We start from the raw sequence: 27,953 nt of genomic DNA on the forward strand, positions 1-27,953 counted from the left end.
AAACAAGGCTGAGACATTGGGCTCCTCCATGCACTAGTATGATTAGTGCTGAAGGGGAACTCAGCAAATTCAGGCAGTGCAGCCCTTAATATGACACTGGAGAATGTTTTTAAAGGAAAAAGTCAAATAAAAGGAAACTTTTTTATGAAGGAATTACTTAGGTGAGTGTTTAAACAAGACAGTGGCTGTTAGTTATTTGAAGTCTTTTGTTTAATAGACAGCTTCAGGCCAAGAGGTTGAGGCAGGGTCATTGCCTTGAGCATTAACAGACTCCATTTCCAGCTTGCTTTCTTTCTCTTTCTCTCTTTCTCTCTTTCTCTTTCTTTCTTTCTTTCTTTCTTTCTTTCTTTCTTTCTTTCTTTCTTTCTTTCTTTCCTTCTCTCTCTCTCTCTCTCTCTCTCTCTCTCTCTCTCTCTCTCTCTCTCTTTCTTTCTTTCTTTCTTATTTATTTTGCCTGAGATAATGATTTTTCATCTGCCTTAAACTCATAATGACTGTGTTGTCTTAACACAGTTGAATAAAACTAGAAATCAATGACAGAAATTTAAGTGGTGTTTCTAAGAACCATGGAAGAGCTTTTGATTTCCTGGAGCCATCTGGAGCCAATTGTCTATTTGAAATTTCACCTGTGCTCTATTTATTTATGCCAAGGGTTACATACCCAGGGGATTTCTCTAGTGTCTTTGCTTCCATACATTTTAAAATAAAACTGAATGAAGATGGCCTGGTTATAAAACAGAATGATTCCTGCCATGGTCTTCATCATCCCAGGTGCCCACTTATCTTTGTCTGCACCTGAAACATGACTGGATCTTTAACAGAAGTCCTGCCTTGCCTCTCCAGTGTAAGAAAAAATAGTATTGTGAGTCTTTTATGTCATTCTCTTCTTCTTTTACTACTCTTCTTTCCCCTCCATGAATCACTCCAATTCTGTCCTGCTCTATTTTTTTATAAAATTGGAATAGAAAACACTGATTGGATGGTATTCAGAAAATAAGACCAATGTATTCTTTATTATTCACTGAATTGAAAAACTCACTTCCAGAAGTTTTAAGCAGAATGGATAATTGTTAATGAAAGTGCAGACTTATTGGATAACAGCACTTAGTGAAACTGGTGCCAGCCAAACAGGGAAAGACCAGAGGGCTCTCCTTGCAGCAAAAATTTTCAATATGCAGAATACTAATTTAAATAATTTAATTATGATATTTTATGTTATCTTAAGAATTGGATATTTTATCTATTGATATTTCATTAATAATTAGAACAAATATCTGCCTATTATCTTCTCTTTGCTACCTTCTGTGCTATATATTCAAGTGATACAAAGTGAGTTAATGAATTCTTGTCATAAAAATAAAATATGTACATGATTCCTTTATACATTGAGTGTAATTCCAGTGATTTCTCATAGCATTAATGAAAGAGTATATAAGCATTTGTTCATGATTTATCAACACACCATATACTTCACATCTGAATATTTTGAAACATTGACTAACTTTATTTTAAATATTATATGGAAATATGGATAAAAAAATGAAAAATTACCATAATGATTCTTCAGTTTGAAAATTGCCTCCTTCAAGTTTATGCATTAAAATGAATAAAATTTGATTTTGTATTGTGTGGGATGAGAGCAACTACACAATATTCTAGTTACCCCAGGGAAACTTGACTGTGCAGAGATCCTCCTGCTACCTGCAAATCTGCAAATAAAGAAATCGTCTAAGTTTTAAAATATCCATTTAAAACAATTCAGAACATTTTATAATGTCATATTCTTTTATTTTGGCTTCTATAAAGGAGGTTTATTTCATCACAAAGTTAAAGCCTTAAGTCCATAATTTATCCAGAGTAAGGCATCAACAACAGGGTACCTTCACTGAAGGTTGACCATGGTGTCTGAAAACCTCTGTTAGCTGGGAATGCATGTGGCTGGCATCTGCTTGCTCCCAGGTTGCATTTCAAAATGGCATTCCCCAAAATGTCACCATAAGATACCAGTGGCCATCTTCAAAATGTGTCTCTCAGATGCAACTAGCATCATGGCCTGTGTGGGTCTTCTTTTTCCTTTTTAATTTAATTTTATTGAGATTGTTCACATACCATACAATTATCCAAGGAGCCAAAGTACACAATCAATTGCCCATGGTACCATCATAAAGCTGTGCATCCATCACCACAATTACATTTTTTTTCAGTTTTTAGTATATTTCATTACTCCAGAAAAGAAATAAAGACACGCAAAAAAAGAAAACTCAAATCCTCCCATTCCCCTAATCTTCGCCCTCCATTAATGACTCATAGTATTGGTACAGTACATTTGTTACTGTTGATGAAAGAATGTTAAAATATCAGTGTGCAAATGTCCATCCATCCCTGCTCTCGGCTCCTCCCAGTACACATTCCATAATGAGGCTGCAGGACCTCATGACCTCAGACATCCAGCTTTCTGTGGAACCACCACACTGACCTCCAGAAAGGCTACACCATTCCACCTCCCCATCAACTGTAAGTGGGCACATCCCTCCCTCCATGTTTTCTCCAGCACTTTTACTCATATTTTTATATTTTTCCTATAATTTTATAGAGATATATTTGCATATTTATCACCACAATCAGCACTTGAACATATTGAATACTAAGAAAAAGATTTTTTTGGTGAATAATAAAAAGATAGTAAAAAGAAAAATAAAATGTCATACAATACAATATAATAGTAAGGACAGAAAACAACACCATGACCAAGAATCCCATATACCTCCCCCACATCCCCTTCTCATATACACTCAACTTTGGTACATTGCTTTTGCCACATCCAGTGGAAGCACATTACAATGTCACTGCCAACGACAGACTCCGGTGTGCTTTGGCTGTGTTTTTTTCCCAAATACCATCCCTTTTGCAACACTCTGCAAGGTTGACCTTTATTTGTTCTACCACAGGTAAAAACATTTTTATATCTCTACATTTAGCAACAGTCATTGGCCACTCCAGTTTTTCCAAGTTACACAGTCCATCTCCATCATCCATCATCACCTCTGGTGTCATACCCTCCCCTATCCCACCTCCTTCAGCTTTACTCACAGATATTTTTGTTTAGTGTACTTAAAAAATTGTGCTACCTTCACACTTTATTATGATATCTATTTCTGTATCTATACAATCAATCCTGCTGAATATTCTGTAGTCCTTCAGCATCAAATGCCTGATCTCTACCATCTTTCTAGTTCCTGATAGCCCGTGTTATCAGCTTTTAACTCTCAAAATTTGCTCCTCACTGTTAGTTCATATTAGTGACCACATACAGTATTTGTCCTTTTGTTTCTGGCTAACTTCAATCAACATAATGTCCTCAAGGTTCATCCACCTTAGTATATGTTTCATGTCTTTGTTCTATCTTACAGCTGCATAATAGTCAATCATGTGTATATACCAGTTTGTTTACCCACTCATCTGTTGATGGACATTTGCGCTGTTTCCTTCTCTTGGCAATCATGAATAATGCTGCAATAAACATCAGTTTACAAATGTCCGCTTGTGTCTTAACTTTCAGTTCCTTTCAGTATACACCTAGCAATGGAATAGCTGGATCATATGGCAGATCTATACTTAGCTCCCTGAGGAAACCCCAAACTGTCTTCCAGAGTGGTTGCACCATTCTACATTCCCACCAGCAATGAATAAGTGTGCCTCTTTCTCCACATCCTTTCCAGCACTTGTAATTTTCTGTTGTTTGCATAATGGCCACTCTGGTAGGTATGAGATGATATCTCATTGTGCTTTTGATTTGCATTTCCTTAATAGCCAGTGAAGTTGAGCATTTTTTCATGTTTTTTCTTAGCCATTTGTATTTCCTCTGGAAAAGTGTCTGTCCATGTCTTTTGCCCATTTTTTGATTGGGTTGTTTGCCTTTCTGTTGTTTAGTTCTAGGACTACTTTACATATTCTGGATATTAAACCCTTATCTGATATGTCATTCCAAATATTGTCTACCATTGTGTAGGCTACCATTTTACTTTTCTAGCAAAGTACTTTGATGTACAAAGGTGTCTGATTTTGAGGAGATCCCATTTGTCTATTTGTTCTTTGGTTACTTGTCTTTTAGGTGTAAGGTCTAGGAAACCACCTCCTTTCACAAGATCTTTAAGATATTACCCTACATTTTCTTCTAAGAGTCTTATGTTCTTAGCACTTTTGTTTAGATCTTTGATCTAATTGGAGTTAATTTTCATATAATTTCCATTCTTTTGGAAATGGATATCCAGTTCTCCAAACATCATTTATTGAAGAAACTGCTCTGTCCCATTTGCTTTGACTTGACTGCCTTATCAAAGATCAATTGTCTGTAGATGTGAGAGTCTATTTCTGAACACTCAATTTGATTCCATTGGTCAATATCTCTGTCCGTACGCCAGCACCATGCTGTTTTGAACACTGTAGCTTTATAATATGCTTCAAAGTCAGGTAGTGTGACACTTCCCACTTCATTCCTCTTTCTCAAGATATTTTTGGCTATTCAGGGTACCTTTCCCTTCCAAATAAATTTGGTTATTGTTTTTTCTATTTCTGCAAAGTTGTTGAGATTTTAATTGGTATTGCATTGAATCTATAAATCAGTTTAGGTAGAGTTGACATCTTAATTATATTTAGTCTTCCAATCCATGAACATGGTATGTGCTTTCATTTTTTTAGGCCCCGTTCAATTTCTTTTAGCAGTTTCTTGTAGTTTTCTTTAAACATATCTTTTGTGTCCTTGGGTAAGTTTATTCTTAAATACTTGATTCTCCACCAGGCTGACTGCTCCCATGTCTGGTCTCAGTCTCTCTATGGTTGGAGATCTTTTTTCAGGAACCTGAGCTTTTCAATCAGAGCTGCAAATATAGTTCTCCCTCCTGGTTCCAGCATGAAGGCCCCTCCTCCCTTGGGACTGTGCCTGGCCAGGAGGGGTGCAGGCACCCTGGCTACAAGAACTCACAGATTTTGCTGATCTCAGCTGCACTGCACATCTGTGAGTGTTGTGTGAAGCATGCCCAAACTCAAATTTCTCTGTGGTGTCTGTTCCAGGTAGTTCCTGGCTTTCCACCAACTGTCCCAGAGGAGTAACTAAAACACACCTCACCACTCTGCCATCTTGCTCCTCCTGTACTTGCATATTTTTACTGAAAGATGTAAGTTTCTGTGATATGACAGGATGAATGCATTTGGTGTATGGAAAGACCATGTTTTTCTGGGGTCCATGGTGTGGAATGTCACAGTTTGGATACATTATGTCCCCTGGGAAGCCATGTTTAATGCAATATTGTGGAGGCTGATTTATTAATGTTGACTAAGTGGGAAAATATGGATTTGGTTGTTTCCATGGAGGTGTGACCCACTCTACTCTAGGTGATAACTCTAATTAGATTATTTCCATGAATGTGTGGTCCCACCCATATAGCACCAGTCTTGATTAGTTTCCGGAGCCATATAAGAGCTCAGAGAGAAGGCGCTCTGTGCTGCAGCTGAGAGAGGCATTTTAGAGACAGCTGCTGACAGCAGATTTTTCTGATGCTTAGAACATAGCAGCCCAGAGTTTATGCCAATAACCTAAGACCAGGGATATTTTGGAGAAACCTATTTTAAGTGGAAAATGGGATCAAACGTATGCCAACCACATGTCTTCTGAGCAAAGAGAGGTTTTATGGATGCCAGCAGCCTTTCTTCAGGGAAGGTACACCCTTGTGGATACATTTGCATGGACACTGTTATGGCCTTCAAACTGGTAATTTGTAGCCAAATAAACCCCCTTTGTAAAAACCAATCCATTTCTGGTATTTTGCATAACAGTAGCATTAGCAAACTTGAATAGACTTTGTCACCAGAGAAGAGGGGTTTTGCTGACTTTGCAAATACCAAACATTTTGGAATGGCTTTTTACATGGATAAGGAGAAGATTCCAGAAGAATTGTGAGGCACTTGATAGGAAAGGCCTAGATGGCTTCAGAGAAACTGATGGCAGGAACAAAGACTCTGAAGATAGCTCTGATGAGACTTTGAACAGAAACATTGAATATGATGTTGCATTCTAGCAAAAAGGTGATCCTTGTTTCAAAATAGCAGAGAATTTGGCAAAATTGATGCCTGGTGTCAGACAGAAAGCAGAATTTGAAACTGGTAACCTGGGATACATTGCACAAGAGATCTCAAACTACTTTTGTAGATGTAACCTGGTTTCTTCTTGCAGCTTACCGTAAAATGCAGGAGGAGAGCAATACACTGAAAAAATGAACTGTGGTACATAGAAAGCAGAAACTGATAGTTTGGAATATTCTGGCTTCAAAATGTTAGATCACAGAAGCTGCAGCCCTACATAAGGATTTAACCAAACATGGAATCCAACCACCTTTTCAGTACAAACCAGGATTGGAGATGTTATCCAGATAAGATTTATGGAAAATCCTATTGTCTAATTGTTTTTTACCCTTGTACACTTCATGTGCAGCCTGCATGTTTTTTGTGAGAACTGTGTTACTGGAATCACTGCCAGTCTGCCCTGGAGAAAATATAGTTGGGATAAGTTGAAGGAAAATATTCTTTAAGGAAAATCATGGAAGTCAAGGTCTGGAGTCAAGAAATTTCATGCAATGTGGTGGGTAGGGTAACAAATTCATACGGAAAGGGTAAGTGTGTCCAAGTATTGGTGTGTAGGCTTTCCACCTCAGTGCTCAGGAAATGCATTGCCACCTAAGGTCTCAGAGGAGGGAAGCATATTCCACAGGGATTTAGGAGAAACTGGACACCACCCTACTATATGGAGAGTGCAGAATATTTGCCCAGAAGAGTCAGATTCCATGCTGCACCCTGATGTTTTTGGAATGTGGGCCATGGAGAAGGTGGTCTTTCCAGTGCACTTGGGTTTGGAGAAATAAAACTTCTACATGAGTCTTGGGAATAGGTTGGACTCCTGTTCTCTTAAGCCCCAAGAATACATCATTACTTAAATGACTCTCAGACTTTGCAATCTAATAAAGATTTCTCTGAGGGTTTTAGAAACTTCTTTGTTCTTGTGAACCCTGTTTTCCCTTCAGTTTCTGCCTATGGCAATGTGAACCTTTTTCCTATGGCTGTTCCTCCTTTGTATATTGGCAGCAGATAACTTGTTCTAAGTTTCACAGGTCCATAGTTAGAGGGGAATTTTGCTTTAGGACAAAACCTGTGACTGAATTTGATGGGATCTTGTACTTGCTTATTATTACTGAAAGGATTTAAGTTTCTGTGATGTGATGGGATGAATGTATTTTGTGCATGGATAGATGATGTATTTCTTGGATCCAGGGTGTGGAATGTGCCAGTTTGGATATATTATGCCCCCCAGAAAAGCCTTATTCAATGCATTCTTGCTGGGGCTGAACTATTAATGTTGATTCAGTGGGAAAATTTGGCTTTGGTTGTTTCCATGGAAGTGTGACCCACCCAGCTCTAGGTGATAACTCTGTTTAGATTATTTCCTTGGGGGTGTGAGCCCATTCATACAGCACTGGTCTTGATTAATTTCCTGAAGCCCTTCCTATAAGAGCTCAGACAGAAGGAGCTCAGTGTTGCTGATGAGAGAATTTTAGACACAACTGCTAAAAGTAGACTTTTGTTGATGCTTTGGAGATACTAGCCCAGAGTTTTCCATGAGATGTTAAGCCAAGAGACATTTTGGAGAATGCCATTTAGAAATGCAACCTGGGAGTGAGCAGTTGCCATCCATGTGTCTTTGGAGCTAACAGAGTTTTTTGGATGTTAACAGCCTTTCTTCAGTGAAGTTTCACCCTTGTTGATACCATTGCATAGGTACCTTTTTCATTTTTGAATTGGAACTTTGTAGCCAGAAAAATCCCCTTTATAAAAGACAATCCATTTCTGGCATTTTGCCAAACAGCAGGTTTCGCATACTGGAACATATTTTTTTTTTTTTTTTTTTTACCAGGTGAGAGGGATTTTGCTGCCTTTGCAAATACCAAACACTTTGGAATGGCTTTCTACATGAATAAGGGAAAGATTCTGGAAGAATTGTGAGGAGCTTGATAGAAAAGGCCAAGTAGACTTTGAAGAAACTGATGGTAGGAATATAAACTCTAGACATAGCTCTGATGAGTCTTTGAAGAGTAATGTTGAATATGATATTGCATTCTGGCAGAAAGGTGAACATTGTTCCAAAGTGGCAGAGAATTTGGCAAGATTGGATCCTGGTGTCAGTGGAAAGCAGAATTTGAAAGTGACAACCTGGAATACTTAGCTCCAGAGATCTCCTAACTACATGTGGAAGATGTAGCCCAGTTTCTCTTTGCAGCATATAGTAAAATACAAGAGGAGAGGGGTGGACTGAGAAATGTACTCTTAGTTACAAAGAAAACAGAAACTGATATTTTGGAAAATTCTGGCTTCCAAAAAGTTAGATCTCAGAAGCTACAGCCCTACATGAGGATTTAACCAAACATAGAACCCAATCACCATTCCAGTACAAGCCAGGATTGGAGATGTGGTTATCAGATAGGATTCGTGGAAAGTCATATTGTCTAATGGTTTTGACCCTTGTATGCTTCATGCCAAGCCAACAATTTTTGTGAGCTCTGTAGAACTTTAATCACTGGCAGTCTGGACTGGAGGGAATGGAATTGGGACAAACTGAAGAAAAATATTCTTGAAGGAAAAATCATGGAAATTGTAGTCTGGAGTTGAGAAATCTCAGGCAAGGAGAGTAGAGAAACCAATGCATATGGAAAAGGTCAGTGTGCCCAAGAATTAGGAAGTAGGATCTCTGCTTTGGTGCTCAGGAATGGGGCTGCCACCTAAGGTTCAGAGTTGGGGGAGCACATTCCAATGGATTGGGGAGAACCTGATCACCACCCCACTATTTGGAGAGGGCAGAGCATTGGCCCTGAAGAGGCAGATTTCATCTTGCACATTGACATTGGAGGAAGGTGGGCCCAAGTAGAAGGTAATCTTCCCAATGTGTGGATATGTTTGAACACTCATCCTAGCATTTGGAGAAAAAGGGGCTTCTGCACAAACCTTTGGAAAAGTTTGTGCTCCTGGTCTCTGAAGACCCAAGAATACAACATTATTATATAACTGACTCTCAGACTTTGAATTCCAATGATGTTTTCCTGAGGGTTTTATAAACTGTTTTGGTCCTGTGGACACTGTTTTCCTTTCAGTTTCTCCCTATGGCAATAGGAACCTTTATGCTATGGGTGTTCCTTCTTCTTATATTGGCAGCAGATAACTTGTTCTAAGTTTCACAGGTCCACAGCTGGAGGGGAATTTTGCTTTAGGACATGACAATACCTGTGACTGATTTTAATGGGATATTGTACTTACCTGTTGTCACTGAAAGGATTTAAGTTTCTGTGATATGATGGGATTAATGTACTTTGTGTATGGAAAGGTCATGCTTTTCTTGGTTCCAGGGTGTGGAGTGTGACAGTGTGGATATATTATGTCTTCCAGAGAAGCTACATTTAATGCAGTTTTTTGGGAGTTGATGTATTAGTGTTGATTTGGTGGGAAATTTTGGATTTGGTTGTTTCCATGGAAATGTGACCCATGAAAACCTAGGTAATAACCTTGTTAGATTATTTCCATGGAGGTGTGTCCCCACCCATATAGCACAGGTCTTGAATAGCTTGCTGGTAAGAGCTAAGAAAGAAGGATCTCAGTGCTGTAGCTGAGAGAGACATTTTACAGACAGCCACTGAAAACAGATTTTGCTGATGCTTCAGAGATTTGAGCCTAGAGTTTGCCATGAGAATCTAAGCCAAGAGACATTTTGGAGAATGCCATTTTGAAATACAACCTGAGAGAGAGCAGGTGCCATCCACATGCCTTCAGAGGTAACAGAGTTTTCCCAATGATAGCAGCCTGTTTTTTGGTGAAGGTATCACCTTTCTGATGTCCTTGCATGGATACATTTTTAACTTTTGAACTGGAAATTTGTCACCAAATTAACCTCATTTATAAAAGCTAATCCATTACTGGTATTTGGCATAATGGCAGCATTAGCAAAGAGGAACAAAGAATTTGTTTTTCTTTCCCAATTTAATTTGAATTCTGGTGACCATTGGGGAGAATTTTTGCCCAGATGATGACACCTCCCTTTTTTCATAAATTAAAATTTAGTCAGATCATTTAATTTGACTTAGGTGATTTGGCAGACATTCTGAGGGTAAGTTAGGAGTTGTAACTTGATATTTCTCTGTATTTAAAATGTATCCCTAGTGGTCTAAATGAACCTTGCCAGATCTTAATACTCAGCATTTTAAGTTTTCTGCATTTAGACCAGTAGGGGAGAGAGACCATAGATAGGTAGTTGGATGGAGGTATACATTGATAGATTGTTTTCATACTGGCAAATTGGTGAGTTGCCTAAAGGAGTATTAGAATAGTAATTAAGTGGGAGAGGGAGGGCAAAGCTAACTTTGGTTGTTGTTCATTGAAGGAATTTCTGAGGGATTTTCATTTAAACTAAAATTGAAAAGAGAAGAGTGTAGTATGAGAAGGTATGCTTGTGGATTGAGGTGGAAACATAGAGTGAAAACAGTCCTCAGTAGAGATAATAGCAATGTTTAATTAGGCTTGGTGATTTCAAGAGGATGTGTAAAAGATGAATCACTGAATGCCTGTTGGAGAATTTAACAAAGATTAGAGACAGGGGAGGGAGTAATATTTATATTTTGGCTATTAAGAAGATAATATCTTGTGATATATTTCATTTTAGGTGCACACAATTAAGCAAGTAGCCATGATAGTTCTGAAATGGAATCCAGAAAAGTGTTTTCTGGCTTTTGATTTAGAAATATCAATGGAAGAAATTAATGAAATTGAATAAATGTGAGAAGAGACCAGTACAGCACATCAAATGAGGAGAGAATGGGGTTAGGATTTAGTTTCAAGATGTTCTAATAATGTTCTTGGAGGAGTGATTTGCAGCAGACATGGGGAAGTGACTAGAGTAGTTTGAATACAATCAGAGATGTGATATCAGAAAAGAAAGGAAAAAGGAAGTTCTAAAAAATGGTCCAATAATTTTGTTCCAAGTGAGTATTTATGGGTAGATCACTAGTGATTAGTGAGGACACCAGACTTGATTTTTGTGAGTCAAAAAGTGAGGTGACTTTGAGGTCATGATAGATGCACTTTCAGTTTGTCAAGGGAAGATCTGGAGAGTTAGAACTTGAGAGAAAATGCATACACAGTAGATTTGCCTTGTTTTTATTTTTTTCAAAATGGAAGTGTCAAAAAATGAGCTTAAATGAGTTTGTGAAGAGAGCAAGAGGTTTCTAATGAAGGCAATTTAATTTATAATCAATAATATAGTGTAGTACAAAACATGAAATTGAAATCAATTGGAGACATTGGACTTGGCCAGGGGTACCATGATTTTTCTATTTAATAGGAGAGATAGAGTAACTAATAATGTATATGCATTCAGGGATATTTAAAAATATTATGGTATTATAGTGTAATTTGGCAAATTACATTTTCCATCTGCTTAGGAGGAGGTAATTTCATCTGTTAAAAATGAGGGTAAATGATAGAGTGCATGAGATTCAAAAGGTATGGAGAAGGTTTGGAGTAGTTATGAAGTATGCAGGAATGATCTAATTAGCAAGACATAGTACAGTTTCCAGGTATATTTGAAAACCTCTAGAACTTGTGAATCTGTGCTTATTCCTGGATAAATATCTTACTCATATATTGTGTAAGATGTGGTCATGAATAATTACATGTATTTGAAGTCATTGAATATTGAGGTTTTGGTTGGTAAATTTTATATACAGTCAGAGGGACATAATGTTTGCCTTGGTAGTATCTTTGAAATTACAAACTGGAGTAAACTGGGCAGTAAAAATGAGAGCTAGCAAATGATGGTTGTTGAGAGGGGCCAGTGCAGTATACATTTCCATGTAGTATGAGAATCTGGGTACAGGGGGTATTTTTGTGGAGAAACTAGGAGAGCAGGTTGTAGCCCCAGAGTGGGAACTCTGATGTTTGATGTAAGAGAGACAGTCCATGTAAGAACCTGTGAGTGATGTGTAAAACTACAGGAATTTATGCTTGGGGAAAAGTAGAGAAAAATTCTAATTCTAGCTGTGTAATTTTCTACCATGCAACTTTGTCATAATATTAAAATTTTCTGAAATTTCTGAATCTGTGATCATGTCACTGGTTAACTTTGTAAATAAATTGTAAATGGAATTATTATGAAGATAAAATAAAAAAATACAGTTAAACATCAATGGCATCACACATAATACACATTTTTTTCTCTTTTTTTCTGGGCCTTAGATACAAATTGGTGAATTATTCCTACCATTGTTTATGACAAATTATTATCATTTGTCCATGAAATACATTCTTAGTGTTTTAGGGAAAAATTTACTGGCTATAAAGATTTATGGTTTCACACACACACACAAATGCACACACATGCAAACATACATACCACATATAAAGAGAGAAAGAAAAATGCAGGGATGTTCCCACAAATGAAGATTAATATGGAGTACTATGGGACCTATTTTATGAAATTATCAGATGGAGCAAGTGGATATCCTGACAAACCCATTCATTCTATATTTTCTGAGCCTCCTCACTTCTGATGACTGTGGGAGATGACATAAATATTATGACCATGTGTTCCTCTTACTTCCTTATAAAGGGAATTTGAAGAATTGATTTAGTGTATGGACATCACTGATACTGAAAAATGAAGGTAGTATTTGAATTTATTAACCCCATAATGAAATCCTTTTGAAATTGAATGACAGATATTTGATTTAAAAAAAAAAAAATCCCTAAGATTTATTCACATACCATACAATCATACATAGTATATAAACAATTGATCACAATACCATAATATCATTGTTTATTCATCACCCTGATCAATTTTTTTAACATTTTCCTTGTACCAGAAAAAGTGAAAGCAAGAATAAATAAAACAAGAGTAAAAAACAGAACACTCAAATTGTCTCCCCCATTCTTCCTTCAATTTTTTTTGCCCCCATTTTCCTACTCATCCATCCATCCACTGGACAGAGGGGAGTGTGATCCACATAGCTTTCCCAATCACGTTGTCACCCCTCATAAGCTACATTGTTATACAATCATCTTCAAGATTCAAGTGTTCCAAGTTGTAATTTAATAGTTTCAGGTATTTACTGCTAGCTATTTGAATTCATTAAAACCTAAAAAGGGTTATCTACATTGTGCATAAGAGTCCCCACCAGAGTGACCTCAGCTCCTTTTGGAATCTCTCAGTCACTGAAACTTATTTCATTTCATTTCACATACCTCTTTTGGTCAAGAAGGTGTTCTCCATCCTACAATGCTGGGTCTAGATTCCTCCCCCAGAGCCAAATTCCATGTTGCCAGGGAGATGTATCCCCTTGGGTGTCAGATCCCACATGGGGGGAGGGCAATGATTTCACCTACCAAGTTGGCTTAGCTAGAGAGAGATGGCCACATCTGAGCAACAAAGAGGAACTCAGGAGACCCTAAGGCACAATTATAAGCAGGCCTAGCCTCTTTGCAGTAACAGTCTTCCCAAGGGCAAGTCCTGTGATAGAGGTCTTGGCACATCAAACTGCCGGTCCCCAGTGTCTGTGAGCACAACAGCAATCGTCAAGGTGGGGAAGCCCAACACCCCTGCATTCTCCCTCAGCTCCTCAGGGGGCTCTGCATATTTTTTCATTTTTTTTTAAATTAACAATTAACTATATCAAAAATTTTTAAAACATATAATGTAAAAACATTTAAAACAAACCAAAACAAGGGAATAAAAAAAAGACAACTAACCTAAAATAACTACATTACTTCCAACATGTTATTATTCTACCCCAAGAGGAGCAAGCTTGCTAGAGAGGAACGTCCTGGGAGAAAGCCGTTTTGAGGCCGGAGCTTTGGAGCAGATGCCAGCTGCCTTCCTAGCTAACAGAGGTTTTCCGGAGGCCATTGGCCATCCTCCGGTGAGGGTACCCGATTGCTGATGTGTTACCTTGGATGCTTTGTGGCCTTAAGACTGTAACTGTGTAGCGAAATAAATCCCCGTTTTATAAAAGCCAATCCATCTCTGGTGTTTTGCATTCTGCAGCATTAGCAAACTAGAACACCCAGCAAAGGAAAAAGAAAGATAACCTAAGATAGCAATATTTCCATAAACTTGTTCCTACCATACCCACCAGAAATTAGCAAACCTTAGTCATTCCCAAGCATTCCCAGAATATTAAATTTACCCAAAGTAACATATCTGTTCTTATTAGGTTATCATTCCCCCTTTACTAATTATTCTCTATTGTTAGGTCCTCTACATTCTACATTATAAACCATTTGTTTTAAATTTCTCAATGGCCACATTACTGGTAGCATATAATATTTCTCTTTTTGTGCCTGGCTTATTTCACTCAGCATTGTCTTCAAAGTTCATCCATGTTGTCATGTGGTTCATGACATTGTTCTTTCTTACTACCATGGGGTATTCCATCATGTGTATATACCACATTTTATTTATCCACTCATCTGTTGAAGGACATTTGGGTTGTTTTCATCTCTTGGCAATTGTGAATAATGCTGCTATGAACATTGGCCTGCAGATATCTGTTCGTGTCACTGCTTTCAGATCTTGCAAGTATACACCGAGAAGTGCAATTGCTGGATTGAAGAGTAACTCTATATCTAGTGTTCTGAGAAATTGCCAGACTGTTTCCCAGAGTAGCTGGACCATTATATAGTCCCACAAACAATAAATAAGAGTTCCAATTTCTCCACATCCTCTCCAGCATTTGTAGTTACCTGTTTGTTTAATGGCAGCCCTTCTAATTGTGTGTGAGATGGTATCTCATTGTGGCCTTAATTTGCATCTCTCTAATAGCTAGTGAACCTGAACATTTTTCTTGTTTCTTTTTTCCCACCCTTTTGCTTTTAATTTCTTTGTGTCCCATGTCTAAGATGAGTCTCTTGTATGCAACACATTGATGGTTCATGTTTTTTTTTTTTATCAATTCTGTTAATCTATGTCTTTTAATTGGGGAGTTTAACCCATTTGCATTCAACATTATTACTGTGAAGGCATTTCTTGAATCAGCTGTCCTCTCCTTTGGCTTATGTTGTCAGATATATTTTTCTCTCTCACACTTAATGTACCCATAATGAATCTCTTTATAGTGAACCTTCCTCCATATCTCTCTCTCCTTTCTTTGTTTCTCTGTCATTAATATATCAAGGAGGGCAGATCTCTTCTTAGAAAATTCCCTCAGCATTTGTTTGTCTCTCAAAAGTTTAAGCTCTCCCTCAAATTTGAAGGAGAGCTTTTCTTGGTAAAGAATTTTTGGTTGGCAATTTTTCTTTCTCAGAATTTTAAATATGTCATGCCACTGCCTTCTCACCTCCATGGTGCCCACTGAGTGGTCACTACTTAGTCTTATGCTGTTTCCTTTGTAAGTGGTGAATTGCTTCTCTCTTACTGCTTTCAGAACTTGCTCCTTTTTTTCAGTAATTAACAATCTGATCAGAATATGTCAGAGTGGGTTCATTTGTATTTATTCTGTTTTGAGTTTGCTGGACATTTATGATTTGTGTGTTTATGTTGTTTAGAAGGTTTGGGAGGTTTGCCCCCAAAATTTCTTTGAATAGTCTTTCCAGACCTTTACCCTTCTCTTCCCCTTCTGGAAAACCAATGACTCTTATATTTGGATGTTTTATATTATCTGTCATACCTCTGAGGTCCATTTCAATTTTTTCCCCAGTTTTCTTTTGTTCCTTCACTTTCCATTCTGTCTTCTTTGAGGTCACTGATTTGCTGTTCAGCTTCCTCTAGTCTTGTGTTGTCAGTATCCAGAATCTTTTAAATTTGGTCAACAGTTTCTTTTATTTCCATAAGATTGTCTATTTTTTTACTTACTCTTGCAATTTCTTTTTTTGCTCTTCTAGGGTCTTTTTCATGTCCTTTATGTCCTATGCCATGCTCTCATTGTTTGTCTTTAGTTCTTTGTTAAATGCTCCAAGTACTGTTTCTCCTCTGATCTTTTGATTTGGATGTTTGAATTTGAGTTATCCATATCAACTGTTTCCTATGCTTTAAAATTTTATTGCTTTTGGCCTCTTAGCATTTGCTTAAATTGATAGGGTTATTTTAGGATATGTAGGCTTATGCAAACAGTTATCCTTAATTTGTCAGATCTACAGCTTGGTGCATTCCCTTTCTCTAACTCACCAGCATGTGGCATCCATGAGTCAGCTATTCCCCTCAAACCAGTTTTCCCCAACTTTGTCTTTGTGGTGAGTGGGGGTCTGAATCTTATGGGAGTCCAAGTGGTGTACAGTTTGCATGTGTAGTTGGTGCTGCCCACCCTGAATGTGGAGCATGTTTCTGAGCAGTTAGGGAGAGACAGCAGCTTTAGTAATCACACCTCCCTATTCTTCCTTCAGATTAAAAGCTGTTGTAAGAGTCTAAACCTTCAGTTGAGTCTCACCACAGTTTGTCTCTGCCACTGCCCAGAAGTCCTTGGTATTGGTGTATGGTCCCTGAGGCTTCTGAGTGGGTCCCTCTTCCAAGCCATGCCCTCCCAGGGCCTCTGCTGAGAGAAGATTGTGGTACATCACAAGTGAGCCCATCCCCCAAGGGAAGTCCTGGGCCACAGGGCCATGTAGTGTTTTCCCAGCCTGCTGAAAGGATGGCTGTTTGCAGCATGTTAATTTCCCCCTTTTTGCATACCTCTGCCTTCCTAGCTCTGGGACAATTAGCTATGGGCATGCAAAAGCCTATCATCCATGTCAGATATTGTGGCATGTACACATGTTGCTTGAAACACTTCCCATTGTGCTGGGTTGTTTGGTGCAGCTCTGAGCTGTGGTTCTGGGGCTGGACAGGAGTGTTCCCAGCCTGCTGGCCAGATGACTGTATGGAGTGTGATTATTTCCCCCTTTTTGCTAACCTCTGCCTTCCTAGCTCTGAGACAATTAGCAGTGGGTACCTGAAAAGCTACTGTCCACACCAGATATTGATGCGTGCCCACAGGTTGTGGGGATGCAGTTCCCACTGTGCTTCACTGTGCAGTTCTTGCTGCCATATCTGCAGCTACTTTTGGGTTTTTAAAACTAGTCCAACTCCAAATGCCAACCCCAGTTTCTTGAGACTGCAGCATGGCTGCTGGTTATCCAGCAGTCTCACTCACTTGTTTCAGAATGCAGATTCCCAGTTTTACAAAGTGCATGGTCCCTGTGGATTTAGAAGTCCTTGTCCAGCAGGTACATCACTGAAACTGGTGTTCTGGGTCACTTTCTGTCTTTTGTCTAGAATTTTTCATGGAGACATTTTTGCTCTGTCTCTCCTAAATGCCATCTTCCAGAAGCCTCCCTGGATTGGCTTCTATAAATGGGATTCATTAGGTTACAACTTTACAGTTCTAAGGCCATAAAAGTGCCCAAACTAAAGCATCAGAAAGAGTATACCTTCAGCAAAGAAAGGTGGATGGTATCCAGAACAACTCTGTCAGCTGGAAAGGAACATGGCTGGAATCACTCTTCCTTTTCTCTTTGGTTCTGGTTTCAAAATAGCTTTCTCCAAAATGTCTCTGGGCTTCTGTCTCTTGTAGTTTCTCTCTCTCAACTCCTATGCATCCTTGCTTGCTCTTCCAGGGCATTTCTCTCTTAACATCTTTGGTGCAAACTCAATGCTTCATCTCTTATTTTAGCATCTTCAAATATATATTTATTTGCATCTCCAACAACTCAAGTTTCTGGGTCTGTGTGGGATCTCAGCTATCTATAGGACTCTGGTGATCTAATTAAGACCTACCCTGAATAGATGTGGTCACATCTCTGAGGGAAAAAAAAAAACAATTAAAAATCTCACCCAACAAAACTCAGTTAAACATTGTGGCTCTTCTGGGGTCCAAAACAGTTTCAGTCTTGCACAAAATCCAAATCCACTAGGGAAAATTCTGAAAATCAGTGTCAAGGGGGTTGAGAGAGTGGTCTTTCCAGAACCCCAAGGTGTTGAACCAAGATGATTTACATCAAGAACATACAAAAGTCCAGGGGAGGATAGAACAGGAATGGAGTGAGGGTCCAGAGGGCACGGATAGGTTTTGGAGGAACTATGCTAGATCATAAATGAAAAATACATAAATCTGAGAATTTGTACAATATTTACATGCATGAGAATACCAAAATCCACATGCAGTATGAGTTAGAGATACCTATTTTTTACTAATCCAATTTGCATTTATTTCATTAATAAAGCTAATTTTTTTCTTTTTCCATTTCCCATTTATATTTTTTCTTCTATTAATCCTTTATGTCATTACCCCATTTTTCTATTACAGATTATCTTTTATCCATCATTGATTTAAAAGAACACTTTAGCACTCTGCTGCCTCTGCTGTCACCTCTTTCACCAGAGCCATTCACTGCTGTGTGGGGAGAGTAAGGCAGGGCTACTGGGGCCACCATGGAGCCTGACTCAGTGAATGAGGACAAGACAATTGAACTCATGTTGTCAGAGTGTATTTTTGGCATTTTGTTGAAGAAAGTTGGATACCATAAACAGAAAGAATCTTGGAAGATAATTGACTGCTGTCTTCTCTCAGACTAGTCTGAAAGGGAATACACCCATTCATTCTGGATTGGTGGATCTGAAGTACAAAATATTTTCAAGATAATGGAACATCATCTGTGATCATCTCCAGAAAGAGGCCATCAGATAGAAATTATCAAAAGGAAAAAAGACTTGTGTATTAAATATTTTGATCAGTGCTCTGAATCAGATCAAGTGGAATTTGTGGAACATTTTCACTATCAGCATGGACATATCAACTCTTACCTGAAGCCCAAGTTGCAGCAGGACTTTATTACTGGTTTACCAGAGCAAGCCTTAGATCACATAGCAGAAAACATTCTTTCCTACCTAGATTCCAGGTCTCTGTGTGCAGCAGAACTGGTTTGTAAAGAATGGCAATGAGTGATCTCAGAAGGAATTCTTTGGAAGAAGATGATTGAATGAATTGTATGCACAGAACCTCTATGGAAGGGACTTTCAGGGAAAAAGAGGGTGGGATCAGTACCTGTTTAAAAACAGACTCACAGGTGGCCCTCCCAATTCATTTTGTAGGTCATTATACCCAAAGATTATCCATTATATAGAGACTATAGAATCTAACTGGTGGTGTGGATGACACAACTTGCAGAGGATTCAGTGCCACTCTGAAAATAGTAAAGGTGCCTACTGTTTACTGTATGGTGATGAAAAAATTATCAGTGGCCTATGAGATAATTCTATTAAGATTCAGTATTAAACCAGTTTAGAATATTTGAAAGTGTTAATGGGACACACAGGTTCTGTCCTTTGTCTCCAATATGATGAACATGTCATTGTAGCTGGCTCTTCAGTCTCTACAGTAAGAGTCTGGGATGTGAACACAGGTGAAGTTCTGAATATGCTGATCCACCACAATGAGACTATATTGCTCTTACACTTAGCAATGGACTCATGGTGAACTGTTCCAAGGACCACTTAATCACCATGTGGGACATGGCTTCTGCCACTGATATCACTTTAAGCTGTGTCCTGGTTGGCCACTGCACTACTGTCAATGTGGTAGACTTTGATAAGTGCATCATGTGTTCCTCTGGTGACAGAACCATCAAAGTGTGAGGCAAGAGTACAAGTGAATTTGTTTGTACTCTGAATGGGTACATGTAAGGCAGGGATCAGCTAGTTGTTAGTGGATCACCAGATAATACCATAAAGCTATGGGATATTGAATGTGGCACCTGTTTAAGAGTCCTAGAGAGACATAAAGAATTGGTCCACTGCATCCACTTTGATAACAAGAGGATTGTCAGCAGGGCCTATGGTGGGAAAATTAACGTTTGGAACTTGCAAACCACTCTTGACCCCTGCACACCAGCAAGTACTTTGTGTTTGTGCATGTTGGTGGAACATTCTGGTTATGTGTTTCAGCTTCAGTTTGATGACTTTCAAATCATCATCAGCTCCCATGGTGACACTATTTTGATTTGGGATTTCTTCAATGTGACTCCCAGTGCCCAGAATGAGATGCATTCTCCCTCCAAAACATACACTTTCACCTCCAGACAACAGTCTGCACTTTTACGCACTTCAGAGATTCCTAGTCTTGAACTACTGGCTACATGGCTACCAAATGCCTAAGGAAGTTCATTCACAGCTGAGTTAAGAAGCTGTAATTGGTTCTAGATCCTGGGTAGATGCAAAGCAGCCTAACTCTTCAAGTAAGATACCTATTTTTGAATCATGGAGAGATTGAAAGTCTGCAAGCACCATGGGATAATTAACACATGAAACACAATGATTTTTAAGTTATTATTTATAAGATATCTGTAGTTACATTTTTATTATTAGCAACATAATCCATAGCCACCTTATGTATGAGTTTAGGAGATGAGGATCTTCCCCTGTTTCTCTTAGAGTAGACTACATGTTTCTCTTGGTTGAACTGGGGGGGGGGGGGGAGTATTTACAGATGAAGGATTGGGTATATGTGATAGGACAAGTTTTGATTCTCATGGCTTCTTGCTCCATCCTCAGCTTGAATGTTTAGTGCTTGAACTGTCTGAGAGTGAAAACTCAGAGGAAGATAGTTGGTGGCAGAACTACTGACAATGAAGCCAGTGGTGAGTAGTGGGAATTGCTATATCTGCTGAAATTTAACCCTTTCCAAGATATGCAGATTTCCCAAACTGGTCTGGCACATTCTAAGTACCTTCATGGGGTACTCACATATTTGAGATCCACTGTGTATACCCAGGACTCTGCTATAATTATGGTGGGCAAGAGAGTGAGTAAGAAATAATCTCTCCACCATTTACACTAATTTGTCCAGACTCTATTAAAGCTGTGTATTCACAGAAGAGATATGAGAGGATTTATTTTCCTCATGCATTCTATGGACTCAGTGTGGAAGTAATTCACTCATTCACTATATTGGTAGTATTGCTGTGCTTAGGGTTGTGGTGAACATAAGGGATAGAGATGAGAAATTGCACAACTTTGTCCAATAGGGAGGCAGATGGTTCATCAGGTGAGCTCAATGAGTTCAGTGTTATGAATGATGGGGTCAGGACTATGCCCTGTTCAGGAGAGCACAAGAAAGAGGACAGTAAAGGCAATGAAAAGGAATGTATTTATTTGTCCAATGTTTCCTACAGTTTTGAGAGAATATTTTCACATTTTGAAAAGATGTTTGAAATTCTCATTACCATCTTGTCCACAGTTAACCATTTTCTCTCTTTTAAAAAACATGGGTACAACTTTGTAAGTAGAAGCAATGAAAAGGTAACATTGTTTCCTTATTTTAAGCTGTGCACACAGAAGGAGTATTGTATGTATAGTAAAATTTTAGGACCAGTGAAAATATTTGAAGAACTATCAAGAGAACAGAACAAATATCATGTTTATTTGTCACTGAACAGAATCAAAATGAGTATACAAGAGACACAATGTAATCTCCAGTTTGGAGGTCCAGTAAATATTGAGTATGGGAGGACTTCTACCACAGAAAGAGTCACCCTAGGACTGTCATTTAGTATAGTCATTTCAGGGAGCCCTCATTTTTCCTACTAAACAGCTAACCCTCATATCTCATAATAAAAACCTGAGTTTTTAGAAGTGAAAGAGGAATAATACTGTTCTGAAGTTCTGTATAAAGACTGTACACTTGTGCAGAATTACGTACTTTGCTTCAGTTATATCTTCCATTTTAATGAATAGTAGATTTCTCACTTTTACTTAACAAGTATTGATTACATAGGAATCATCACCTCATTGGATTTTTCAAAACTTGTTGCATTTTGTTAAACCATTTCCTAGACAGGGAAACTGAGGTCATTGCAGATGCCTCAAATTAGTGAAGCTGGATTTTATATTTGTATCTGAGTGCACATCAGGTATTACATAATTGGGGAGTGTAAGAATAATACATGAAAAAGTAGTTCATTATTCCAAGACCCTAGGGAGAGAGGGTTGCCATGTGGAGCCAGTGAGAAACATGAACAACCCTGCTTCTGTGTGAGAAACACACACCTGAGCAAAAGGGACCTTCAGTATTGTGCTTTTAATATGGGCCAAAAGTGTAATTAGATTTTCCACAGGAGTCAGTGATTGGTTAGTTTAAAGCAAAAACCTGTGAAAAGGGAAGGGTACACAGGGACCCGGGTTAGTGGGGATGATTACCTTACAATTTGGGACCACCTGTGCATTCTGAGTGAAGCATGTCAGTGATGAGGCAGATGACCAAAGATTTAGGTTTGAAACCTGGGGAGTTATGTCTGCAGGGATGAAACATTCTTAGCTAGCCCAAAAGTCAGTGTTGAGACAGTGTCTTGGCCAAAATAAGATGGATTCTGAGGCATAACACAAAATATCCCTTATGAGAAGTGTGTGGATTTACTTGAATTTGATGAAAGAGATTTAGTTATGAATTCTCAAGAGAAATTGTATGACCACCATCAGGAAGTTATTATTATCAGATTTTTTGGCAAATTCTCAGGTTATATCATTCCACATGGTATGCAATATTGCCTTATGGTGAAGTTTTATGTATTCAGAGAGTATATGTCTCTGTGAGTGTATCTGATAGATGCTGGGTAAGCAGTAAGAATGATCTAACTGGAATCCCAATCACAGTTTGAGCATTTGGTACACAACCACCTCCCTTCCTCAGGGCTCTCATTTCATCCAATGCACTCTGGATATTGGTAGGGATGGCATTGACTGAACCAAAAAGTCTTACATCATTTTAGGAATCAGTGACCTTCAATGATGTATCTATCAACTTTACCAAGGAAGAGTGGGCCATGCTGGACAAGAACCAGAGAAAGCTGTTCAGAGATGTTATGCTGGAGAATATCAATCATCTGGTGTTCATGGGTGAGTTTCTCAAAATATTCTATCTTTATACAGCTATCTATTCATCCATCCATCCATCTATTTAATCTAGCATCAAGTTGTTCAAGTATCTAGGCAATGGCCCCATGTGCCACACTGATCTCTACTCTGATTCTTTCATAACTCTTATGGATACTTAAAAGAAACATTGTGTTTTTGTTTATTCCTTATATCTTATGTGTTCCACCAGTGGCATGTGATTTTGTGCTCTAAAATTTCAGGTCTTTCTTGCTGCTCAATCTCCAACATTAATAACAATGTGAGAATGCAATAAATGTTATTTCTATGGGCAAAATAAATATTCTGTAGATAATTATTATCCACTAGGGACTGTAGTGAAGTTTTGGCACACAGAAGGCACAGTATTTTCCACATGGAACATAGATTGTTTGTGTTGAGCGTATGTTTACTGGATGCCTTTATAAAATATACTTCAACCATTTTGGAATCAAAATTTCTCCTGGTATGAAAGTATTGAGGACACTGTAGTCCATGAATTTAGGCATGGGCATCAATATATCCTTAGTGTTTTTCACTGAAGGTAAAGAATCATCATTTGCAGGAAAAGGATTTTGAATATACTGTATTTAAATTATACATCCTTGTGCTGTTCATAACAGCTTACTTTCTGTTCCTCATAGTCTGCCCTGGACTTGATTATCATGAACTTATATCACTACAGATCTCAAAATCTATGTTTCTGTTTCTCAAAAATAGGGTATCAGGTCTGCATATCAGAAGAGCTTTCACAGTCAGAACAAGGAGAACTGTGGAGAGGATTAAGTTTTCTCCAAGTACAGAGTCCAGGTGAGTTCTAAGACTTTGTGCTTCACTATGAGGAGGGGCATTGTCACTGAGTGAGCAGGTCCTTAGAAGTAACAGAAGAAGATTTCCCAAACTGAATGATATTCTCTGAAATGTAGGCTATGAATTTGAGGGAAAATCTCAACTGTTTAATTTTTCCATACATGTATAAATTTCTATTCAAGAATCCATCTGTGATTGTCTTTTGCTTAGGGAAAGGATATTTGTGTACTTACAGGAGTTAAAGTTTCACATAATGCCCTGTGTTCTGGTCCTCCTGTTTGAGGATTTTCCCTTTCTTTACCACTGAATATCCCATCTTATTTTCCCTTACTTTGATGTTGAAAATATTTTGTCAATTTCCAGAATAGTGTTTCTACATCCTAAAGTACACCTTAATTTTACATTGTTATCCAATCTAAATGACAATATTTGAAAAGTAATCACATGGTAACTGATGGTTTTCAAACATTTCATTCTGTTTATGCCTCTCTATAATGCTTTTAAAATTTTTCCAGGCAGGGAGAATGACCATAAAAAAGAAGAAATGATAACCTTGCAACATATCTCTAAGAAAGACACATCTACTAACCAGACAAAGGTAAGTTTCATGATCATGAGTATCTGTCTCCCAATTAGAGAGATAGGATTGAATAATTTAGGAGATCATCACAATCACCTGAGTAATTATAGATGGTATTATTCACTCTCCCATCAAAAAGCTGTGGATAGTTTCAACTAAGCAAAAAATTAACCTGAGCTCAAAACCATAATCTGAAGTCTTATAAAAGGACAATTACATAAAAATGGTTCATATACCTATTCTTTGAAACATAATGAAGTTTTCAAAATTAATTAGATAGCTCTGCCGTTGAGATGCAAAAGAGAAATTCTGTCCCTACAAGAATGTAGTACTCCGTGTACATGGAACTATTACAATGAAGGATAACTGGAGACTCTCTGAATGATTAGACTAGAGAATTATTTTAATAAATATACATGGACACCTTGTTAACATTCTCTCATCATTTATACCAGCAGATTTCTCACAATGAAGAGGATCCCCTTGAAAGTAATGATTTGGGAGACTACTTCACTCACTCCACAATGACTGACATGGGAAAGAAACACAATATAAACAAACAATTTCAAAGAGTTCTCAATTATCTTTCATTCATTGGTCAAAATAAGAAAACTCACACTGGATGTAAGTCATATAACTGTCATCTATGTGGAAAAGTTTCCAGAAGTAGTTCTGGCCTTAGACAACTTAAGAAAATACACACTGGAGGAAAGCCACATGGCTACCATCTATGTGGGAAAGACTTCACTGGTAGTTCTACCCTCAGACGACTTGAAGAAATTCACATTGTGAAGGATCCATATGTCTGCCATCTATGTGGGAATTCCTTCAGTCAAAATTTTAACCTTAGGCAACATGAAAGAATTCACAATGTGGAGAAAGTATATGCCTGCCACAGATGTGGGAAAGATTTCATGGATAGTACCACCCTCAGACAATGTGAGAGAACTCATACTGAAGTAAAAGTATATGTCTGCCATGTATGTGGGAAAGACTTCACTGATAGTTCTAAACTCAGACAGCATGAGAGAACTCACACTGGGGAGAAACCCTATGTCTGCAATATGTGTGGGAAATCCTTCATTCAGTTTGGTATCCTTAGGCGACATGAAAGAATTCACAATGGGGAGAAACCATATGTCTGCAGTATGTGTGGGAAATCCTTCAGTCATTGTGGTACACTTAGGAAACATGAAAGAATTCACACTGGAGAGAAGCCCAATATCTGCAAAATATGTGGGAAATCCTTCAATGATTGTAGTAACCTTAGGCGACATGAAAGAATTCACACTGGGGAGAAACCCAATATCTGCAATATATGTGGAAAATCCTTCAATTGTTGTGAAACCCTTAGGCGACATGAAAGAATTCACAGTGGGGAGAAGCCATATGTCTGCAGTATGTGTGGGAAATCCTTCAGTCAGTGTGGTGCACTTAGGCAACATGAAAGAATTCACACTGGAGAGAAGCCCAATATCTGCAATATATGTGGGAAATCCTTCATTCAGTGTGGTGCACTTAGGCGACATGAAAGAGTTCACACTGGGGAGAAACCCAATGTCTGCAATATATGTGGGAAATCCTTCAGTTGTTGTGGTGCCCTTAGGCGACATGAAAGAATTCACACTGGGGAGAAACCATATGTCTGCAGTATGTGTGGGAAATCCTTCAGTCATTGTGGTAGCCTTAGGGAACATGAAAGAAATCACAATGGGGAGAAACCATATGTCTGCAGTATGTGTGGGAAATCCTTCAGTCATTCTGGTAGCCTTAGGCGACATGAAAGAATTCACACTTGGGAGCAACCACATCTGACATCTATGCAGGAAATCCTTCTATATACATGATAAACTTAGGCAACATGAAAAAACTCACACTGGAGAGAAACTATAAGTCTGCCATCTATATGGGAAATCCTTCCATTTATGTGGTAAACTAGTTACACGAAAGAACTCACAGTGAGAAGAAACTATACACCTGCCATGTATGTGGGAAGTGGTTCACTGATAGTCTCAGATGACATAAGGTAATTAACACTGAGGAGAAAACATTTCTCCCATCTAAGTAGGAAAACCTTTAGACATTATTCTGCTATTGGACATCAGAGAACTCATTAAATATGTTTTGCTTATGGAAGAATCTTCAGCCATAGCTTTAACATTTAAAATAAAAGAATTCACACAGTAGTGTAATAAATTTTTCTCAATGTAATAAATGGGTAAATGCTTTTATTTACAATGTATCTTTAAATAACATGATTTTCTTATTTTAGAATGAACTCAAAGTCTGTAATTACCTATAATAAATTTCAGCTTAGCTCCATCCTTTGTTATACAAGTATAGCTCAGAGTAGGAATGACTCCTAAGCCATAAAAATGGACAGAAATATCCTTAATAGGAGGAGGATATTCTAGGAGAACAAGAGATAATATTTGATGGATTGGCTACTCAATGAAAAACTGTGAGAAATTACTTACAAAGCAATGTGTAGAATACATGTGAAGTTTCACATTGTATAATACATTCTATGTGTATGTAGAATGAAGAAATGTCTTTGGCATTTTTAATTTACCCATCAATTGTTAAATTTCTCATACTGAGGAAACATCAACACTAAAATCAAGGTGAAAAAATGTTCAGCTGCATTTCACACCAGGAATATCAGACTGGGAAAAATAACTATCAAGAATGTTTTTATGACAAAATTCAGACATGAATTCAGAGTTTTTCCTTTTGACATATTAATGAAAAATAAATTAAAATGTAGAATTGTGAGGTGATTTGGAACTGCTAAATGCAGACTTTTGTAATGAGTTGTAGGCAGGGAAATCAGTTCTTTTTAACAGATTAGCACATGAACATATTTATGAGGTAAAAACTGGTTGAAAATTCTGATTTTCAACTTCTATTTTTTCATTAAACTCTATAAACATAATTATGCTGACTAGGTTAAATCAGAAAATATCTTTAAATTTTAACTGACAAATGTACAACCAATGATGAGCTGTCATAATTCTTATATACTGTTAACAAGTATGTATAAAGCAATAATGAACAGAACATAGATAAACAGATTACTTGGGAGTCATTTCTGGTGATGCAGACATTTTCCCTTTTAAATGTTTTTATTGGTCTTTCAACTTAAAATGGAAGTAAAATTCAATCTTAGAATAATAAGCCCTGGGGTATTTGGGGACATGGGAATGGAAAATTCCCATAATCCTGATCAGTAATTTGCTCATGTCATGCATTAAAAATGTGTTGTCATTATCTATCTCCAGGAGGGTGGCTCAGGCAGTGGCAATGATGGGACACTTTCTAAGGGGGCTGAGGTGATGGGTGTTTGGGCAGTTCTGGGCATGACTTGCCCCATGACATTTCCCAGCCATGGGCTGTGTCCTGGTTTGCCAATTCTGCCAGAATGCAAAATACCAGAAATGGATTGTCTCTTATAAAGTGGGTTTATTTGGTTACAAAGTTACTGTCTTGAGGCCATAATCATGTCCAAGGTAAGGTATCAACAATAGGTTACCTTCACTGAAGGATGGCCAATGGCATCCCAAAAATCTCTGTTACCTGGGAATGCATGTGGCTGGCATCTTTTGC

At 38.0% G+C, this 27,953-nt stretch overlaps 1 protein-coding gene and 1 pseudogene across 1 annotated transcript; both read left to right on the plus strand.

The window, feature by feature from the left end:
- Positions 1-22,863, plus strand: part of LOC119504861 — a 69,297-nt pseudogene extending 46,434 nt beyond the window's left edge.
- Positions 20,675-27,881, plus strand: LOC119504860 (zinc finger protein 596-like). Its single transcript, XM_037797452.1, has 5 exons — positions 20,675-20,688; positions 22,737-22,942; positions 23,678-23,767; positions 24,283-24,365; positions 24,803-27,881. The coding sequence occupies exons 2-5, from the start codon at positions 22,870-22,872 to the stop codon at positions 26,192-26,194; spliced, it is 1,638 nt and encodes a 545-aa protein (XP_037653380.1). The 5' UTR covers positions 20,675-20,688; positions 22,737-22,869; the 3' UTR covers positions 26,195-27,881.
- Positions 27,882-27,953: the final 72 nt, after the last annotated feature.

Source organism: Choloepus didactylus, chromosome 10 (assembly GCF_015220235.1).
Source record: "Choloepus didactylus isolate mChoDid1 chromosome 10, mChoDid1.pri, whole genome shotgun sequence".
NCBI classification, from domain to species: domain Eukaryota; kingdom Metazoa; phylum Chordata; class Mammalia; order Pilosa; family Megalonychidae; genus Choloepus; species Choloepus didactylus.

Bases quoted from the DNA above. Each gene is read 5' to 3' on its own strand.
- LOC119504860 (XM_037797452.1), top strand. From the start codon at position 22,870: ATGCTGGACAAGAACCAGAGAAAGCTGTTCAGAGATGTTATGCTGGAG. The intron at 22,943-23,677 runs GTGAGTTTCTCA...TCTCAAAAATAG, and splicing joins CAATCATCTGGTGTTCATGG to GGTATCAGGTCTGCATATCA. The intron at 23,768-24,282 runs GTGAGTTCTAAG...AAATTTTTCCAG, and splicing joins TCTCCAAGTACAGAGTCCAG to GCAGGGAGAATGACCATAAA.